Raw genomic sequence first — 21,222 nt, 5'->3', positions numbered from 1 at the left:
AGCCCCTCCAAGGGACTACCCCCTGCAAGGAACTACCCCCTCCAAGGAACTACTCCTTCTATCCAGCGCCCCCTACACCCCAAGGTGTAGCAAGCATGGTTCCAAGTGTACGTGAACAGGCTATAACTCAAGCTCCACCCCCTCTCACCCCACCAAATAGGGTTACAAACAAACAAACAAGTAGCAGTGACCCAAAAAATAAACTGTGTAATTTCTAATGAAGAACTCTAGGACCAAAATGACATGTGGTTTAGTTGAGCACAGTTTATTTATTTATTTATTTATTTAATAAACATAAATAGTAAAAACATAAAGCCTCGTTTAATATACATTATGTAATATGTTACAGGTCATTTACAACATTGCAGAACATCAAAGAGAAAGACAAAAAGGCCACAACTAGAATCAGAACCAGAACGACAGTGTTGTGCATATACAGTGTGTGTGTTTTTTCTTTTTTTTTAACGATCCCATGTACAAACATAGTCACATTATTATTTATTTTTTTAATCATTTAACTTTACACCTGTTGTACAGTTAAACACACACACACACATACACAGATTTTTACCAAAAATAAAAATCTATCATTTAAGTTTTGTTTTTTTTTAAGAACACTGAGGACACACGTTGAGGTTTTGCAGACACTGCATTTTTATAATCAGCTGGTAGCAGGAAAAACAGCGCGAGACAAGCACGAACTGCAGGTGTTCACACTCATGTCGGTAAGAGTCGGTGATATTTAGTTTTCTTTCTCAGTCTTATTTCACTCCTCAGTCAAACACAACTTTTGATTTGGTTCCAAAAAAATACTACTACTATTCTACTGTTAAAAAATATGGTAGGACACACTTGAAAAGTTTGATAAAATAACACAATTTCATGTAACTTTACTAAACCAGTTTGTCCGACTATTTTCTTTATTCAGTGAACGGATAATTTTACAGGCATTTAAAGTTTTTTTTAATAATTGCGATTACATTTGTTGTTACTGTGTTTATTCAGCCTTTAAAATTATAATGAAATCTTAATTAAAGAGGTCATGTCCAGAATTTGTTTAGTTTTACACTTTCAAGAAATGAAATAAAAAAATATAGTGAAAAGTTGTATGGAAACCCAGCAGGGACACAATTATGAGCATTTCCCAATGTTTCAATTTAATAATTTTCTGAATACCAAATTATGTAACTAAACTGTGTAATGTCATCATTTAAAGTTCCATACAGTATAATGTTCATAATATGATGACTTGTGACACTCTGAGCTTCCATAGAAACTGTCAGAGATCATTTTTTTATTTTATTTTTTTCCCTATTTCTCTTTGTCTAAACACTACCCAGGAAGACTGTTCACTATACATTCAATACATTAATTTACAATACATTGTTCCTGTGGATGTCGTCCCTATAGATCATTAATACACAGTAAATACGCACGTTCTTCTTCTATGGTGCGTCAGATGTTTACTCACGATCGATCATCATTAAGGCACTATTCACTTTTTTTATGCACAAGATATCGAACAAACAAACACGTCACTTTTGGCCGATGATACCGTATTTTTATTTATTTTATTTTTTCCCATGCGTTATTGCTTCTTAAAGAAATGAACTCTGCTGGTTTTTTTATGTCTGCGGTGAATTTGCAGTTTTTTACATACGGGACGGAGCTTTTTCACACGAACACAAACACAACCTTCAAATGTTTTTACTAAGCGATACGAGTGGAAACAGGGGAACAAAACAAATTCCCATGCTTTTTAAGTTGAAAACCTCTGTTTAAGGGCATCATTAGGGTCCGAGCACAAGGTGCGACCGCATCAGACCTGGTGAAAATTTATGTCTGAAATTGGTTCGGTGCATGGTCCTCGCAAATTGAAAGTGGGAGGGGCTAAAAACTGACCCCCAAAAACTTCTATTGGGTCAATTTAAATTTAAATTATTTAAATTATTGTCCTAAATTGAAATTGTGTGCTCAGTCTTGTACAGTACATGTTGCTTTCATAGTTATTTATCCGTCACTTTTATTTAATTGCTACTTGTTGTGCATCAAATCACCAAAGCCAATTGTACGGTGGCCTGGAACTGCCACAAACAAGTCGGAAACACTAACACTGAGCTTGAAACAAATTAGTATTTTCAAAAACAAATTCACAAACAAACTTTATTTTCTAGAAATGTAAATTTGATTCCCATTTTTTGAATTTGTTTTCAAAAAATATGACTTTGTCTCAAGCTCTGTAAAAGTGTATTACTCTCTGTAATTATGGTTTGCACTTCCAGGCCACCATACAATTACAATTCCATGTATGTAAGGGTGGAAATAAATATAATAATAATAAATATTCCAGTAAATGGTATGGTAACTTACATATATTTCTCGTTTTTGATTTTTGAAATTCTGAGTACTAAGATATAATTTTAGTCCGTAACATGTTGTAAAGTAACTCTATTCTATGTTAAAATGTTCACGGTAACATTTATGTTCCATGGAAACAAAAAAACAGAAAACAGAAGGTGACACGGCTGCACGTGCAGTCATGAGGACACATGCGGAGATCGAAATCAAAGATTTATTTTTATCAAAAATAGATCACAGTTGTCAAAATAAACATGACAGTGAACAATTACTGGAAATAATAATAAAAAAAATAAACAGGAAACAAACACACTATTGCTTTTTCTTAGTATTTGGTGAAAATCAGCTGATGAAGAAATATGAAAATGTGTGGTAACGATGAATGTGTCGTGATGGAGGAGATTTGTTTTATTATTATTATTGTTGTTGTTATTATTATTGTTATTATTATTATTATTATTATTATTTTCATTATTGTTATTGATGCACACACAGAATGCGTAATAGCTAATATCTAGTGGCAGCTCACCAGCACCCCCTGTGACTGTTTTGTGTTTCTCTTCTCCAAAATCTGACAGAAATGTGGCTCAGTTTAATTTTAACGTCCATTCAAAACAGAGAAGGATGTAATTAGCTTACCGTAGCTTAGCAGAAAGACTGTCTGCGGGCTCCATTTGTGTAAGTTAGCAACATATGACATGCTAGTATAGTTGGAAACAAATATCTCTGATGCTAACTGCTGCTAAATCTTGTTCCATTCGTATTGAGCTCTAGATTTACAGTTTGGAAGCTTTAACGTAGCATAATGTAGCACCTCTTACATTTACTATTCACCTCTTACTATTGGCAACTTCCTTCTACCCCAAGATCTAAACTTGTCAGTGACGGTTGTTTGTCAGAGTGAAAACTGCAGATCTTACAGAATTGTTAGCCGTTTCTATCATTGCTCTATTCTGTGCAGAGCGCAGTCCTAGCGGGTTTCTGTGGACATTGACAACATTAGCTCATTACGCCATCACAGTCCCTCAGGTGTCCAAATGCTGTCCATATAGTGTAGGTTAGCATTCCCTGCACTCAACTGTGTGCTAACATGGACAAACATGAACATGAACGATAACTCTCGGGGATTTTATAGCCGTTAGTGTTAAAAAAATATAAAATAACATACGGAAGATCTTGCTAGCTGTTTCGTTAGCTTTTAGGTCGTTTATTGTTTTCCCATTTAGCTAAACTGTACCAAGCTAACTGCATTTAAACCCAGATTTTCTGTTTGTTTTCACACAACTGCCTCTTCACACTCAATGTTTAGGATCTTGGGAGCGAGCTTAAGCATTATATTTTTTCACTTTCAATGGTGCTAACTTGGCTAGCAGTGTCCTCCTAACTCTTTGCACTGAGCTCGGTGAAACACAGCCGTGGATGTTTCTATGTTGGATGAGCAAAGTTAGTGACTTGACAGGAAATTAAATTCGCCAAATTGTCCTTAAACCAACAATCAATTCAATAACCACTGACATTCAATCACACTCACTTCAAAAAATAAGTTAATAATAAAAATGTGCAACACATATAAAACCCAAGTTTATATGCCTTAATATATATTTATACATATATATATATGTACATATATTATTTTATTTTTTTACTTTTCTTGTTTGTTTAGTGGCAGTTTATAGATTTATTTGAGCTTCAAAAACGTCGTGAATGGACCGAGCGATGTTTTTAAGGTTTGTTTTTTTTAAAGCTTCTGTCAATAATGAGCGGACACTGAGGTAGATGTTATTAACAGATATTACAGCATTCTGATCGACGCACACAATCCGAAACATTCAGAATATTTTTACTTATTATTAATATGATGTTAACGACAGACATTCCTTTTTGTTTTTGTTTGTTTTTACGGGCAAACCTTTGTTTCCTGTTGCTTTTGTCAGGCAGACGTTAGCGTTGTTAGCGCTGTGTGTTTGATTTCCCTTAATAATGAAAGAAAAAAAAATAGTAAAAAAATCTACAAAATAATTTACAAGATAAACCAATTTCTCTCCATATAAAACATATACACTATGATACTTTAAAAAATAGAGATTTAGCGACTAACCATTTGAACAGAATTATTGAATAAATGCATTGTTGTTGTTCCCATATTTCAGATTAGCAGTGCTGAGCTGGATTGAGCTGGATTGCGCGGTCGACACAGAAGCCAAACTGGTTTTCTTCGGTTCACAGGCTGCACCCTCCGAGCGTGTACTAACATCATGTTTTTGGTTTGTGATAAAGATACAGTATACGACACACACAGACAAGGACGCACGTACGTTTCTCTACTGTGACGTCTACGTCTCGCGGGTGCTCGGACGACCGGGTTAGCGCAAACACACGTAGCTTCACGATGATTCAAGTAAGATTTTGTCGTACTTCAGAGTAAAAAAAAACAAAGAAAGATCAGTCGGGAAGTCCTGGCGTGACTGTTTTGCTTCACCTTCATCACAAGAGGGAAGATGAAGAGGAGGAGGAGGAGGAGGAGTTCTGCAGCAGGGAAGTCAGGGATTCGTCTCCTGGAAGCGAAAAAGAAAGAACATCAGTATAAATTTCCATTTTTAAAAACATTTTTATGTCTATATATGTGGCTCTGTGATGGACTGACCAAACACTTTAGTCTAGTTTCTCCTGGTATAAAGACTGTGGGTTTAGTCATCGGTTAGTTAGTTAGTTAGTTAGTTAGTTAGTTGAAGTCATCGACTTCAAAATGTGATTGGGAACCTCTCAGTGCACAGCCGGATGAAACTTTTTGCTGTTTCCGCCCCATCTCAATTCTTTTTCCATCTCCAAATGCCCTCAAAACTTCTTTCAGGCTGAGGTTTATTATCCTCTGACTCTGAATCCTGACCTGGCACGACCTGTAAACTCGAGGTGATCAGGTCAAAACTCTGGTTTAAGTCTGGTTTCCAGAGCTTGTTCGCTTTGTTGAGCCAGACAAACGACCGCCTTCATGAGTTCACTGTCAAACCAAACTCTTAATCCGGTGGGATCCTGACAGGGACTGGAGAGTTCACAGTAAATCACTTCAGCGTCATGTATGAGGTTGTTGTGATGCCGTCACCGTGGCGACCGGCCAGCGCTCAGCAGCTGCTGACAGAGATAGCTTCATGCTGTGCTGGTCAAGGTCTACGGCCTGTCGTTCATCAAGTGTAAGTGACATAAGTGTCTTTAAATAACGTCAACCTTTGACCTCGTGGGATGTGCCGCGTAGAGCTGGTGGGCGGAGCCTGGACAGGCGGACTGTGCAGTGAACTCACTGAGTCACGTCTTCTGCACTGAAACACTGAAGCGTGTGTGTGTGATCTGATAACAATAAACTGTAACAGATTAGGAGATTATGTTGTTGTTTTTTTGAAAACCTGAAGAGACTCATCTCATGAAATCTACTCCATCTTCGTTCTGCAATATCTAAGGAATGTGTTCATGTCTTTATCTCACTGTGAGACAGACTTTTCCAACAGGAAGCAGAAGTTTGTAAACCGCTCACTCTCCCACACCAAACCCCATAGAGAAAATTGGTGATTTTAAATCACAGCACACAGGAGTTGTTGATCCACTGCTGCCTCCATCAGTAACTTCATCTGTGCTTTTTAGTGACTTTGGGGTTTGAAAACATTTGTTCAGATTTACCTCAGTGACACAAAGTGACCACACGAGGCAGCAGTAGACCAGCAGCTCCTGTGTCCCAGTGATCTTAAATCGCTGACTTTCTCTGTGGGGTTTGGTGTGGGAGAGTGAGCAGTTTACAAACTTCCGTTTCCTCTTGGTAAAGTCTGTCTAACAGTGAGATAAAGACAATAACGAGTTCTTAAGATATCAAAGACTTAGTTCAGTCTTTTATTCAGCGGCTAAAATCAGTGTGTCCTTGTGTCCCCGCTGGCAGCCGTGTCTTTACTGCCTCTGTGTCTCAGGCTGGGTCTGGGTGTCACAGTCAGCGCCGTGAGACATTCATTCATTAATTGATGTCACATTCTCTTCTCTGTATGTGTGTGTGTGTTTGTGTCCTCCCTCTCTCCTCTGTGTCCTCCCTCCCTCTTTTACGTCTTCGCCGCTGTTTTTTTTTTGTCTCTTGTGAAGTGGAAAAACGTGTGAGTCGGGCGGAGCTGGAGGTGACGGTGTCACATGCGGGGACAGATTCCCTCGGCGCTGACACGCGCGCCAACAATAGCTGTCAGAGTGGAACTCTGCCCCGTCAACGATTTCATGGGGGGGGGGGGACATGTTTACATCCTCCCTGTCCATATGTTCAGAGAGGACACCCCGTCCTCCTTCAGATCCTGACCAAACAAAAACCTCCCGGGTGAGGACGCGGTCAGTGACCGCCCTGTCACATCTCCCGCCATCGTTATGTAACACAGCGGTTCGTACAACACGCTCCAAACACGCTAAATATTCCCACATGTGACCTCGACACTCTCGTGTCCACAGGGACCTGTGATGTCCTCTCCACTGTGTCTTTGCATCGACTCTCTGTGTAATTTGGATCGCGACCCAGGACGTCGAACATCGAACTCTTTCTACGACCTCGACAAACGGTGACCTGTGACGTCCTCGCCGAACGTGATGTGCCGCCAAAGCATTTCTCCGCAATTAGCATCTTTTGTACGTTAAATTTCTGGAATTCCCGTGTATCCCCACTGCAAGAGAAGTGAGACACAACTTCTTGTCTTTATCACCCGTGGCTGAATTTGTTCAGTTTGTACGTGGAAGTAGAAGCTAGTCGTACAACTCAGCGTCTGAAAGGTCGGGATCGTTGGATCTCGACAAACTGTCCACTCCGGGTCTTAGAATTGACTTTCTGTGGGATTTGGTCACGTGACTATGTTTTAATCGCATTTTGTCGTGAACGTGTAGTCAGACATTTCAGGACTTCGTGACCAAGGACATCGAAGGTTTCGCCCAATGATCAGAAAGCAAAACACTGGACATCGAACTCTTCCTACGACTTTGACAAACGCTGACCTGTTCACCGCAATTAGTGTCTTTTTTTACGCAATTTCAGGAAATCTGTGTATTTCCACTGGGAAGAGGAAAGAAGAGAAACGCAATTTCCTGTCTTTATCTGGATCGTACATAGAAGTAGAAGAGTCGTACAACGACCACGTTCCGCAAGGAGAAATTTCTACAGCAGCAGGAACCAGAACTCTGAGGGGTCACGTGGGTTCAACCAGGAACCTGATCAGATAATGATGATAATCCAGCATAAATGAAACTGTGTTGTCTCTGATTAAAGTGCTGAAATATAAATATGTTGTTGTTTGTATTACACAACTCATAGAAACTCTTTTCCCGCCGCTTCCTGCCTTATTTTGAAATAACCTCCGCGCAGGTTTACTTCCTGTCCTGGTGACAACAAAAACACTTCCTTAAAGAGTTAAAAGGAGAGTTTAGTTTGTGTTTAAGGAAGAAAAATAAGAATATTCCATTATTGTTTTTTGTATAATTAAATCTAAAAGTACTAAAATGTTGTTGTTTCTCTTCACTGAGACTCTCTCTGTCTGTCTGTCACTGCTGCTGCTGCTGCTGCCACCTGCAGGACGACAGCAGCACTGCGGTGGAAACAACAAAGATCCATTTAGTCTCCAATCTGGACTTTTCGTATTGTTAAGGTTGACCTTTGACCTTTGCTCTCACCTCAAAGGTTATGTCGTAGCTTATTTTACTTCATACGTCCAGAAATGACTCAAATTTAAAAGGATTTTTCTTAAGGTTTCTTTTTCTCAGCCTGAAATGACTTATTGTTTTTCTTTATTGTTATTTAAAGAGGTTGAGTGTTAGTATTTGTGTGTATTTGTCCATTTTTATGTCACATTTTCTTCATATTTCTGCGTCCACACCTCTTTACATTTACATGTCAGTACAAACACATCAGTTAAAGCTTCTTATCGTTTAAAAACGTCTGTTTTTCAAGTGTTTTTCTTTGTTTCTTCACATTTCTGCTTCTGTATTTGACTCAAACGCAGTTTTGAGTCAAAGTTTTGTCCTAAAAGCAAAAAAGTTTATAGTTTAAAAAAAACACATCACATCACATGACTGACTCACCTCAGTTTGGACCCGCCCTCCGTTCCTCTGTCCGTCTGGCTTTCGATGACTCAGCAGATTATAATCCAGTGACGGGGGTCGTGACCTCTGACCTTCACAGTACAAACGTCTGTCGGTTTTTGTTTGTTCTTATTTATTCCATCAGTTTGTGAGAAAATTCCCCCTTTTTTGTTGAAATGATTTCGTCTACAGAAGGAGGAGGAGGAGGAGGAGGAGGAGGAGGAGTCACCTGTTGTTGTTTGTTTGTGTGTTTGTTTTTGTGCAGTGGATATTTTTAAATAAAATCTCTGATCAAAAAAGTCTGAACATTTATAAAATATGTGACGTTTGTATCAGCTGAACTAAGACTAAAACTCATTAATTAATAATGTGTTTGTTATTGAAATCTTTTACTTTACTATTATCAAATTTGAACGAGTAAATTTCTATTTTGGTTGTAAAATTTAAAATGTGGTTATTTTTTTGTGCCTGCTCTCAATCAATCCTAACTTTTAAGAAAAAAAAATCAAAAGTCACTTTTTTTGTTTTGTTTATTCTTTGTTTTAACGTGATCTTATTTTTTTTAGGAAAAACATTTAGCAAATTAAGAAATCTTTGTCGCTATTTGTTCTATTTTTTATAGGATTTAATTGGTTAATTGTTGTTTTTGTTTATAGCAGGTTTTGCTGTTTAAAATGAGCCATTTCTGTATTTTATTGGCATATAATCATTAAATCCTATTAATATTAATTTTTCTTTTTAAAAAAAGAAAACTACATTTTTCTTGAATTTGGTTCTTTAATCTTTTTATATGTGAAATAGATTAGATAGATAATTGTTGTTGTTTTCAAACCCTAAATGTTAAATTATTGTAATAATTATCAGAATTTAAATTTGCTGCACGTGTGTGTGTGTGTGTGTGTGTGTGTGTGTGTGTGTGTGCGTGTCATGAATCACAGTGAATCCTCTTGCCACTGAAATCAAACAACATGGAGGCTCCTCCACAACATGGTGGTTTTTTCTCCAACAGTGTTTTTTCTCTCTTTTTTTTCAGGCAGAGATACAGAAAAGTCTGGAAGGTTGCTATAGAAACTGCATCCATCCACTGGAAAAAAAAAAAAAAAAAAAGGGCTGCGGTGTCTCCTGTCGTCCACACGGGGGCACTCCTGGCCTGGGAAAAGCCTCTGTTGGTGTCACTGTGTGTGTGTGTGTGTGTGTGTGAAGGACAGAGTTGAGAGTCTGAGGTGAAAGTGAAAGGATATCCAGCTCTGTGTGTGTGTGTGTGTGTGCGTGTGTAAACTTTTAACCTACAGCAGAGTAGAGCCGGGCACTGACCTCTGACCTTTAAATGGTCCGTGTTTTAATGACATGAAACCGGGCTGAGACTCACGGTTCTCCATCTAACAATATAAGTGAATCTACCTCAGCTCCATTATGTCCATTATGTGTTAAGAACATGTTTCACATCTTTGTCTCGCTGTCACACGGACTTTCCCGTCAGAAAACCTGACGTTGGTAAACTGCTCGCTCTCCTGCACCAAAGCCCATAGAGAAAATCGTCCTTTTTTAGCCTGTGGAGACACAGCAGTGTCCACGTCCTGTCGATCCACTTCTGCCTCCGTCTGTGCGTTCAAATGTGTCCTTTGGTGAGTTCAGCATTTCTAAATGTTTTGTTTTGATTTATTTCAGTGACACAAAGTGACCACAGGGGGCAGCAGTAGACCAGGAGCTCCTGTGTCCCCATGAGCTAAAATCACTGATTTTCTCTATGGGATTTGGTGTGAGAGAGTGAGAGGTTAACATTTTTTTTAATTGTTTCCTGTTAGAAAACATCCATCTTTCTTTGTCTCATTCTGACTCAAAACTGAAAAAAAGGTCCAGGTTTTAAAAAAGTGAACGGAACCCAAGCCTAAAATCAATCAGTGACTCTTCACCAGGAGAATAAAAGAACAATAATAAGAAGAAGAATAAAGTGCTACACTTGGCTACAGGCTGACCAGCGTCTTCCTTTGTTTCCCCCCTGGATCACAGGAGATGCACGTGCGTAAAGGAAGACAGTCCCGGGTCTGGACTCTGTGATAATCCAGCTTCTCCTCTGCGCTGATAATGTGATTTATTTCCCTGCGATGTCACAAAAACAGAAGCTCAGAGTGGAGCTGACGATGTCACGCGCACATACAGAGAGAGAGAGAGAGAGAGAGAAAAGAAAGAGGTTTAATTCCCTCGGACGCGCGTGCGTGGCTCCGTGTACCGGCTCACACGTCCGTCAGCTTCCCGGCGCACTGCGCCTTGTGCGGGCTGCAGTTGGTGAACTTGATGGACTCCGCGTCCTCGCTGTCCACGAAGTCCGACTTGCACAGGGACGGTTTGCTGTCGCTGCGCTTAAACTCCCCGAAGGACGTGGGGTGCTGGCCGCACGTCACGTGCGTGTACTGCAGCTGCTCCTCGTGCTCCGTCTCGCGGTGGTAGAAGTAGTTGAAGTTGGAGACGATGACCGGCACCGGGAGCGCGATGGTCAGGACGCCGGCGATGGCGCACAGCGAGCCCACGATCTTCCCGCCGATGGTGACCGGACACATGTCCCCGTATCCCACGGTCGTCATGGAAACCACCGCCCACCAGAAGGCGTCCGGGATGCTGCTGAACGTGGACTCCGGGTCGTCGGTCTCCGCGAAGTAGACCGCGCTGGAGAAGAGGATGACGCCGATGAAGAGGAAGAAGATGAGGAGGCCCAGCTCCCGCATGCTCGCCTGCAGCGTCTTCCCGAGGATCTGCAGACCTTTGGAGTGTCTGGAGAGTTTGAAGATGCGGAAGACCCGCACCAGGCGGATGACCCTGAGGATGGCCAGCGACATGGCCTGCTGCCCGTTCCCCTGATGCTCCGCCAGCTCCAGACCCAGCGTGATGAAGTACGGCATGATGGCCACGATGTCGATGGTGTTCATGATGTTCTTGAAGAACGCGGGCTTGCTCGGGCACGCGAGGAAGCGCACGAGAAGCTCGAAGGAGAACCAGATGATGCACAGCGTCTCCACGATGAAGAACGGGTCCGTGAAGGGGTTCGGCTTCTTTGCGCGCGCGGTTCCGTTCACGGCCAACAGCTGCAGCTGCTGCTGCTGCTGCTGCTGATCATCAAACGTCCTCGACTCCTCTCTGAACTCCGGTAAAGTCTCCATGCAGAAGATGACGATGGAGATGAGGATGACGAGCACGGAGACGATGGCGATGCCTCTGGCGGGACCAGAACTCTCCGGGTACTCGAACAGGAGCCATACCTGCCGCTGGAACTCGCTCTCGGGCAGCGGTCGCTCCTCCTCCTTAATGAAACCTTCGTCCTCCTTGAAATTCTCAATCACGTCCTCGCCAAGTTCGTAAAATTTAATCTCCTCCATGAAAATGTCCACGGGGACGTTGACGGGTCTGCGGAGGCGACCCCCGGACTGGTAGTAGTAGAGGACGGCATCGAAGCTGGGTCTGTTCCTGTCGAAGAAGTACTCGTTCCGGAGCGGGTCAAAGAAGCGCATCCTCTTGCGCGGGTCGCCCAGCAGCGTGCACGGGAACTGCGCGAGCGTCTTGAGCTGCGTCTCGAAGCGCAGCCCGGAGATGTTGATGACCACGCGCTCGCAGCACTCCTGGTTCACCTCGGCTCGCTCCGGGTCGTAGCAGGCATCGTGCGCGCACAGCGCGGCCAGTGCCACAGTCTCATCCAGGTTCTCGCCGGGCACCACTGTCATCTTCACCCCCCCGCCGTCCCGTGCCTCGGTCCACGCACCAGCTCCTCCCGCGTGTCTCCCTCTGTGTGTGTGTTTACAGGCGTCACGTCCGCGTGTGCGCTGCTGGTTCCGCTGGCATCTTCACGCCCGCCTCTCCCAGCAGCAGCACCTTCACTGTCACTGTCACGCTCACCTCTCCACGTCCACGCGCCGCTATCGTCTGGACTCGCGCTGTCACATCCACTGCATTTTAAACAGCCTTCGCCCTCCCCGAGCTGACGCTTGTGTGTGCGCGCGCTCTCTCACTGAGGAAGAGGAGGGACAAACACACACACACGCGCGCGCGCGTGAATTAGCCACATCTTTATCTATAAACAAACATGCACGAGACAATAAATCATTATTTTTTACGAGGAATCATCCACGTGCGCAGCAAAGCGCCGTGCGTAATTGTCTCCATGTGGCACAGACAGGCTCAAGGTTATCACATGACCTGTTGTTCGTGGAGACATGATGTCATATTTGTAAACACGAGCACGCGCTCAGGCTTTTTTTATTATTGTTAAATGAAAAAATCAAAACCTCTTTAAAAAAAAGCATCATTTCTAAAATCCGTGCGCGTGAGTACCTGTAGCTGCGGGCTGCGTCCTCTACCAGACACCGTCCTGACATCTGTCCACGCATGGAGACAGAGTCCGCAGTGTCACGCAGTGTCACGCAGCCTCGCTGACGTTTCCACAGCAGGAAGAAGCGTGAATTTATTTTGAATTAAAAGAAAAATCGAGCAACAAGTGGAGGAAAAAAAGAGAAGAGAAGAGAAAAGAGCAGCGCGGTGGAAATAAAGCCCGAGCTTTCTGGGCTGCAGCTCAGAGCAGTGAGTGGCGTGTTTTCCTTAAAATAGCTGGATTTCTCCCCGAGCCTCAGGAAAACTTTCTTTTCCCATGGAATGACCCGAGGGAGGAGGAGGAGGAGGAGGAGGAAGAGGAGGAGGAACGATGGAACGTGAAGATGAAAAAAGCAGATCTGCATGTGAACGAGCTGCGATGACGACAGAGTCATTCAGAAAAGAATCAGCGAGGAAAAGGATATTTTCTTAGTTTTATTGCCTTTAATTATTGTTTTCTGTGAAAATGCAATAACTATAGTTATGAACGCGTGAGTTAAAGTTAAAAATAACATAAAATCACATTTCAGCATAAATCTCATAAGGAGACGAAGTCCGCAGGGTCGAAACACAGCAGCCTTTAAAATGAATGAAACATTCATTTGTAACAAATAACAACAAAACGTTTCAGAGAAATCAGATAATAAACATCATTTTAAAGTAATACAAAGGTTTATGAAAAATTAAGAACACTTAATAACATTTAAGAACATTAAAAGGATTACGTTTTCAGACATAATCTGACATAATCTGGGCAGATTACGGTTACGATTCCATGAGAACGCTTTCATTTTGCACCGTTTATGTTGTTTTAAGTCACGTATAGCACATTATTCATGTCATAACTCTATCTTTTTGAGGGCGGAGCCCATTTTCAAGGAATCTAGGGTTGCATACTATACCGTAACTCTAACACACAGAATCTCTGATTTCAGTTTTCTCACTTCTCCTGTTTTCGCCTTTAGACCATCATCCTCCATCATTGTCCATGAGAACGCCATCACACGTGACCCAGCCCCTGGTTCCCGGGTTGTTTTTGGACGTCAGTGTTTGTTGCTTGTGAGAGGTTCACTGAAAATCCAACATGTCAGCACCACTGGGACTCACAGAGACGAACTGAGGCCTTCATCGTTTCATCGTGACCTTTAAATTCCCACCCTTAAAACGTTCACTGTCATCATAATTGATGAGGTTTGTTGTTTTTTTGAGCGTCGAAGTCTGAGGTCCGAAGTCACGTAAACGCAGAAGAAAACCACAGAGTTAAAATTAATCAGAACAAACATGTGATGAAGGCGCTTTTTTAAAATGGATTTATTGTGTCGGAAATGTACGTCAAGCTCATTAAAGCTCATATCAGGACGTTTGAAAACAGCAGCGTTAGCAGGTTACATTTCTTACATAATTTGAAAAGACACTGGTCAAAGCTCCGCCCCCAATAAACTTGAGTTGTGTTTTTTTTGAAAGAAAATATAAGGTTGTGTTTTAGTGTGGATGAACAGAAACCGATATTTTTATTTTGAAAACTGTGAGGTTTGGTTTTAGTGTGGATGGACAAAAACTCAAACTTTCATTTTGAAAACTATGAGATTTTGTTTTCATTTTAACAAACAGAAACTGATACTTTATATAAAACAGCAAGGTTGTTTTTAGTGTGGACAAAAATACATTTTGTCCACACTATAAACAAAAAAGAAATGTATTTTTTTGAAAAATTTGAGGTTGTGTTTTAGTGTGGATAAACTGAAACATAGTTTGAAAACTACAGGGTTGTGTTTTAATGTGGACGGAAAGAAACTGAAAGTTTTATTTAGAAAACAATGAGGTTGTGTTTTAGTGTGGACAAACAGAAAGTTAAGCTTTTATTTTGAAAACTGCATGTTTGTGCTTTAGTGTGGATGAGGTGTCATTTCTGGTATAATTCCACACCACGTGCTTTTATCATAAAATATGCGCGTACACATATTTAAAATCATATTAATCTGTATAAAAAGACATTATTGACTAACATTTTTGGACATTTTGTTCTCAGAAATGAGTTCATTTTGTATAATTAATTCTGGCTTTATTTCATGCGTGCTCATTCTACATCTTTTTAAATTAGCGTGGAATTGGGACATGAGTGAGGTTCACTCTGTCACTTAATGAACACATGACATGGTGTGATGTGATAATGTGGGACACTTCCCCACAGTGCTGCTGTGCAAACATGAAACGAACCTGTGTAAGAATCCACAGATACGAGTTCATGTTTGAAGACGTCGGAGTCTCCGGCAGCCGCGACTTTGTTTAAGCCCGTGTTTATTTACAGGATCAGCTGCTGTGCGTCTGCGGCTCCACGGGGAGTTTCCCTTCTTTAACATCTCATGTCCTGTGTAATTAAATGGCTGCAGTGAGATGAATGAAGTGTGGCTGATGTGACTGATGTGACAGTCGACAGCGCTGACACTGATCTGTGAGACACATGCTAATAACTCAGGAGCTAACGGCGAGAGGCAATCAGTCGTAATGTGAGGTCAAGAAAAAAATTACACATGTTGACAAGCAACTTATGAAATTTTGAGATTTATTTTGAAACCTGAGAGGGCTGTGCCTTATTGGGAGCAGAGGAAACTGTAGCTTTTGTTTTGAAAAAATACAAGGTTGTGTTTTAGTGTGGATAAAGACAATTCAACACTTTTATTTTGAAAACTGCAGGGTTGTGTTTTAGTGTTTTAGTGAAAAGTGTGAGGTTTGGTTTTAGTGTGGATGGACAAAAACTCAAACTTTGATTTTGAAAACTATGAGGTTATATTTTAGTGTGGATAAACAGAAAATTTAACTTTTATTTTAAAATCAGTGAGGTGAATTTGTGTATTTTAGTGTGGCTAAACCGAAACTGAAAGTTTTATTTATAAAATTAAGAGGTTCTGTTTTAGTGTGGAGGAACAGAAACTGAGACTTTTATTCTGAAAACTGTGAGGTTGTGTTTTAGTGTGGAGGAACAGAAAGCTGAACTTTTATTTTGAAAACTGCATGTTTGTGCTTTAGTGTGGACGAGGAGACACTCACAAACATACATCCAGAGAATAACGAGCAGCTGAATAATAATCACTCAGCCCTTGATGTGATTTCTTCTTGTCGCTTTCTTTTCTTTTCAGAACAAAATCACAAACATGAACAAAGTCCCTCAGAGAGCGAAGTGTCAGCTGGTTTTAATGAGCACGGATCAGTTTTTACGGCTCGACCTCGCTCTGTTCTACAGCTGCAGAGGAAGTGAAAGGTCACAACGAGTTTAACTCTGTACCAACTTTTTATTTAACCTTTATTTGACCAGGAAAATCCCATTGAGATTAAGAACCTCCTTTTCAAGGGAGTCCTGGCCAAGATTAGATTAGCATTAGTAGACTTGGGTCATCTGATGATCAGGACCAATGTTTGTCTGGCATTAGCAACATGTTATTAGCTTTGCATGTCAAGTTAGCCACTTATGTAAACTGACACATGTTAGCTTTACAATATAAATTAGCTATGGCACAGCTGGTCAATAGAACCATGATTAATCTAATCTTAATGACATGTTATTAGCTGACCAGCTATGTCAGCTAAGTCAAAGGTGGTGATGGCTAAATGTTTATTTAATAATATGCTAAGCTTATTAGCTTCAGACTAGGCTAGCAAAGTCAGAACTGGTCATTGGGAGCAAGGATTATCTACAAGCTAAATTAGCTAAAGTAGCCAAGTCAATGCTGGTCATTGAGACACATTATTAGCTGAGTAGCTACGGTATGTTAGCTAAGTCAGAGGTGGTGATGGCTAATAGTTTAGTTAATATTAGTTTGAGTGTATTAAGCTTCAAGCTAAACTAGTCAGGAGAACTGAGGTTTATCCACTGACGTGTTAAAGGTTTACAAGCTAGTCTAGCTAAGGCATCTAAGTGAAGAACTATGTTTAACATAGCAACACATTCTTAGCTTCATGCTAATAATTTTACTCGGGAAACGGGAAAATATAACAAATATAAGCAAATAAATAAAGTTAAGCAAGGTTAGCTGGTGATTGTTTATCTAATGTTATTGACAGATATTTCTCATAATAATGAATGTATCATGTCCACGTGAGGTTTCAGGAAACTGCGGTGCAATTTTCAGCCTCAGGATTAGATTAGAAACATCAGATATCTGTTGCACATGTGAAGGAAAATCTGGATGTGGGAATTTTCCAGGCCTGGACGTGAGCTGAGCCACATTTCATGTGGAAGTCTGCCTCCTGTGTTTCTGTCACTGAAGCACTTGCATCACTAACTTTTACCCACAGCAGCACGCAGTGACGCTAATGTGACTAATCTGTGAGGGGGGTCAGTTTGTTGGTTGTTGGACCGGTGGTGAGGGAGGGAGCAAGGGTTCAGTGACGGATGGATCTGGATTCCTGCTCCTGTGCTAAAGCAAACAATGAATGTCCTGAAAAGCCTGCTCTTATTTTTAGGGTCTGACTGCCTTTTACGTAATGGGTCACGGTAATAAGAATAGCGCCATCAATCACAGGGTCAGCGCCGTCCAAACGCTCTGGGAACGTTTGGGATCAGAAAACAGCTCCCTGTGCCAGAGAGACCCGAGCAGCCAAGACCACGTTTCCACGTCAGGCTTCAGGAGGAGAGGGAGAGAGAGCGAGAGAGAGAGAGAGAGAGAGAGAGAGAGAGAGGAAAGACGACTGGACTGAGACTTTACTTTAAATCCCCTTAATAAGCAGAGTAATAAACACTTCATGAACTATTAATAATGTGCAATATTTGTTTACACTTACAACTTAAACTGTAAGCACGTGTTTTATCATTACACACCTGTTTCATTTGTCTTTTAATTGAAGTTAAAATATGATTTAACTGCAGTTTTTATATAAATGTATATATATATATATATATATGTATATATATATATATATATATATATATATATAAAAATATATATATAAATCATTTACAGATTACTGTTCCATCTGTCTTTTTACAAAACACTACCGAACATTACTAAGGCCCCGTTCACACGAGGACGCTTGCAGGTAAAAAACGACAAAATGTTTTTTATCGGAAGTGCCTTTCGTTTAGATGGTGACGGCGTTTTTGGGCCTTAAAAACGCAAAAATCTGAAACCACCCTCCAGAGTGGAAAACTTGAATACGCTCCGCTGTAGCATCTCCGTCTACACTCTGCTCAGATCTGCTCACGTCACGTACGTGTTTACGTCACATACATGCGCCAGTACAGGGAAAGAAACAAACATGTCGGATTATTTCCATGGGATGGACCTTCAAGCTGCTCTGGCAGCTCTAATAAACGTACAGGAGTCTTTCCACGAAATGTACAGGATATGTAAAGATAATATTACTGAACAGAGAAGGATCTGTAATTACCTTATTTTACCTATATAATTACCAAATTTTGGATCCACCAATTCGTCGGAGGCGAGCCAGACGGTGGTCTATGGTGGTCCATGCTGGTCTATGCTGGTCTATGCTGGTCCATGTTGGTCTGTGCTGGTCTATGTTGGTCTATCGTGGTCTATGCTGGTCTCTGTTGGTCAATCCTGGTCTATGCTGGTCCATGTTGGTCTGTGCTGGTCTACCAGAAACTATGCTGGTCTATGCTGGTTTTATAGCAAAGGTAGCTAACCATGGACCATGGCTAATCTAATGTTACCGACGTATTATTAGCTGAATAGCTATAATGGCTAAGTCACAGGTGGGGGACGGCCGATTGTTTTGTTTAAATTTGGCGGGAAAATGAAGATTTGGCAAAAATGGCAAATATTTCTTGAAAAATGTTGAAAGAAAGCAGATAAAAGTTACACAATTCTAAGGTTTTGAATTCTTTACTGGGATTATTGATGATTATTAAGGGAGGAAAACGACATAAAACAAAATGTTAATAAATATTCACACATTATTCATAAACTGACTATTGAACATAATTACCCAAGATTCCTTTTATTACATTTCCTAGGTGAAATATGTGAGAAGACGCTTCCCTTATTCTGAACCTCAACCCTAGGTTATCCAAACCCATAACCACAGCAGGGGGCGCTACAGGAAACACAACAGGAGAAACCTGTTCACATACAAGTGGTCAGCGCTAACGACGTCTGACCCTGACATCGTCCCTGCAGAGACGCAGCGTGTATTCAATGTAAATTCTGTCATTTACAGTCTCACAGAGAAAAAAGAAACCAGGTTTGAAGCTGAATTCATTCACAGCCTCTTTCTCCCCTTAGCTGAGCTGGGTGAGGGTGATGGTGGTGGTGATGGTGGTGGGGTTTACCTGTCGTGCCAGACTGTTGGTAGCCGTGGCAACGTAGGCCGGTCCTCTCTCTGCCTCCCGGCAGCAGCGGTGGTATGCAGAGAAGCAAAGATTGACCTGTCACATCCCATCACAGTCCGAATACATTCATGCGGAGCTGAGCCGTTGTCAGGATGTTTCCTAATCTGAAAACGCTCGCTGCATGAAACCGGTCAGAAAAAACCTGCAGAGACTTTGCACAGAAAGACCATTTTTATACACACATTTAATCTGTGGAGGAAACAGAAGAGCGTTAGCATCCATGTGTCGAACCTTTGACAAACAGACCGGTGTCATCGATGTATACGTTTACGTGAAAAGTGTTTATATCTTTACATAATGATTAAAATCCTAAAGCCTTGAAGCCTTGAGGGTCACACGGCAGAGCGCTGGCTAGCATTGCTGCCTCACACCAAAAAGATCCCAGATTGACCGTTCTGTGTTCTCACTGTCACTGTGTTCGGGTTCCTTCAGGGTTCTCCGGGGCTTCTACCACAGTCCAGAAACATCCAGATTAGGTCGAGTGGAGATTATGCTGGTTATGCTCTGTTCACACCAGATGCGATTTTCCGTGCCCGTCGCTGTTTGCCAAAGTTAAAGAATTTTCAGTACGTGTATGAAGGCTGCAGCAGCAGATTATTGAAATAAAAAAAAACAAATAGGCCCCCAGAACAGATCCCTGAGGAACTCCAGAAGTAGTTTTCTCACATTTCTTTTGTATCATTAGGTTCATTGAGCATCAACAGGACAGGAACCTGATTTTTCTTGATAAAAGACATAAAGTTAACGATGAGAATCATCATCTCGTCCTGTGTTTTTATCGTTTACGTCACACATTCATGTCATGAATCTCTGTCACGTCTCGACTGTGTTTCTTAACACTTGTCTCTCTCCGAAGTTAAAGATTTATATGAACGACGTCTCGTTATAATTGCTTCTGGTGAATGGTTTGATTGGGGTCACCTCACCGCGGGTAATTACTATAATTGTGTTCTCGCCTGTTCATTATGCAAATCAGAGGCTGCAGACGCAGCGAGAGGAAAGAGGGAAAACGGCTCTGTGTGTTTTCACCGATCAAATGTTTTGGTCATTTTTATTCCTTCTCACTGCTGGAATTCACGTTTGCTGTTATCTCACAACGCAGCATTTCTCCAGTAACCTCAGAACCAGGAACGACAAAGAGGTCACGCGGGCCATCCTCAAATCCAGAACTCGTCCAAACCATTGATCTCATAACTGGTCCGTTAGCCAGAGCTCGTTCTCTTTTAGTTTTAAAAAAAAAAAATTACTAAAACACAACCAAACGGGAACGTTGTGTCGAGACCACGGTGCAACCACAGGAGAACGTTCCAGTTTTTGGTTCCCTCAACGTTTCGGGAATGTTGGGCTCCTACCTAACCCTGAGGGAACGTTCTCTAAACGTTAGTTTTTGGTTTGGTTGTAACTAACCTTAGAAGAACCTTAGGAGAACCATAGAAGAACCTTAGGGGAATGTTCTTTGAACACTAGTTTTGGTTTGGTTGTAACCAACTTAAGAAGAACCTTAGAAGAACCCGTAGGGGAATGTTCTCTAAACGTTAGTTTTTGGTTTGGTTGTAACTAACCTTAGAAGAACCTTAGGAGAACGTTGTGCATTAGTAGGATCAGACAGCATAAAAGGTAAAGTACTCACACAAGCTGAGCAATGTCCTAGTGGAAAGGGAACTCGTCTTGTAACCAGACGGTTGTACCACAGGTACTGATCGGGTTAACAGTTCCAAGTGTCGGTCCCATAAACGGGAGGGTTGAGACAGGAAGGAGATTCTGGCGTAAAGTCTATACAGTGTGATCCTCTGTAGCGACCCCTAAAGGGAGAACTTTTCTGAAGAGTTTATTTTCTCATTTAGAGTCAAATTGTCCAAAAAGCAGCGAATGTTGTTGTGTGATTGACAACAATAAGCTCCACCCCTTCCAAATATGGTCATTTCTAGCCGAGAAGATGAAGCAAACGGTGATAACGTCACGGTTGAGCAGATTAAGACGCCGTCGCACTCAGAATCTCTGAAGCTTTCGTCTCGTGGGGAAACTTCCTGTGACATCAATTAATGAAGATAATGAAGTTTGAGAACAAAGCTGAACGA

At 41.4% G+C, this 21,222-nt stretch overlaps 1 protein-coding gene across 1 annotated transcript; it reads right to left on the bottom strand.

The window, feature by feature from the left end:
- Window positions 1–1,570: 1,570 nt before the first annotated feature.
- Window positions 1,571–13,070, bottom strand: LOC131456345 (shaker-related potassium channel tsha2-like). Its single transcript, XM_058624617.1, has 3 exons — window positions 12,760–13,070; window positions 8,440–12,436; window positions 1,571–4,913 (listed from the first exon to the last, which is right to left on the bottom strand). The coding sequence occupies exon 2, from the start codon at window positions 12,150–12,152 to the stop codon at window positions 10,674–10,676; it is 1,479 nt and encodes a 492-aa protein (XP_058480600.1). The 5' UTR covers window positions 12,153–12,436; window positions 12,760–13,070; the 3' UTR covers window positions 1,571–4,913; window positions 8,440–10,673.
- Window positions 13,071–21,222: the final 8,152 nt, after the last annotated feature.

This window comes from Solea solea, chromosome 3, assembly GCF_958295425.1.
Source record: "Solea solea chromosome 3, fSolSol10.1, whole genome shotgun sequence".
In the NCBI taxonomy this organism is placed as follows: domain Eukaryota; kingdom Metazoa; phylum Chordata; class Actinopteri; order Pleuronectiformes; family Soleidae; genus Solea; species Solea solea.
Note: the sequence above shows the minus strand (reverse complement) of the source record. Positions and strands in the feature narration are given on the sequence as shown.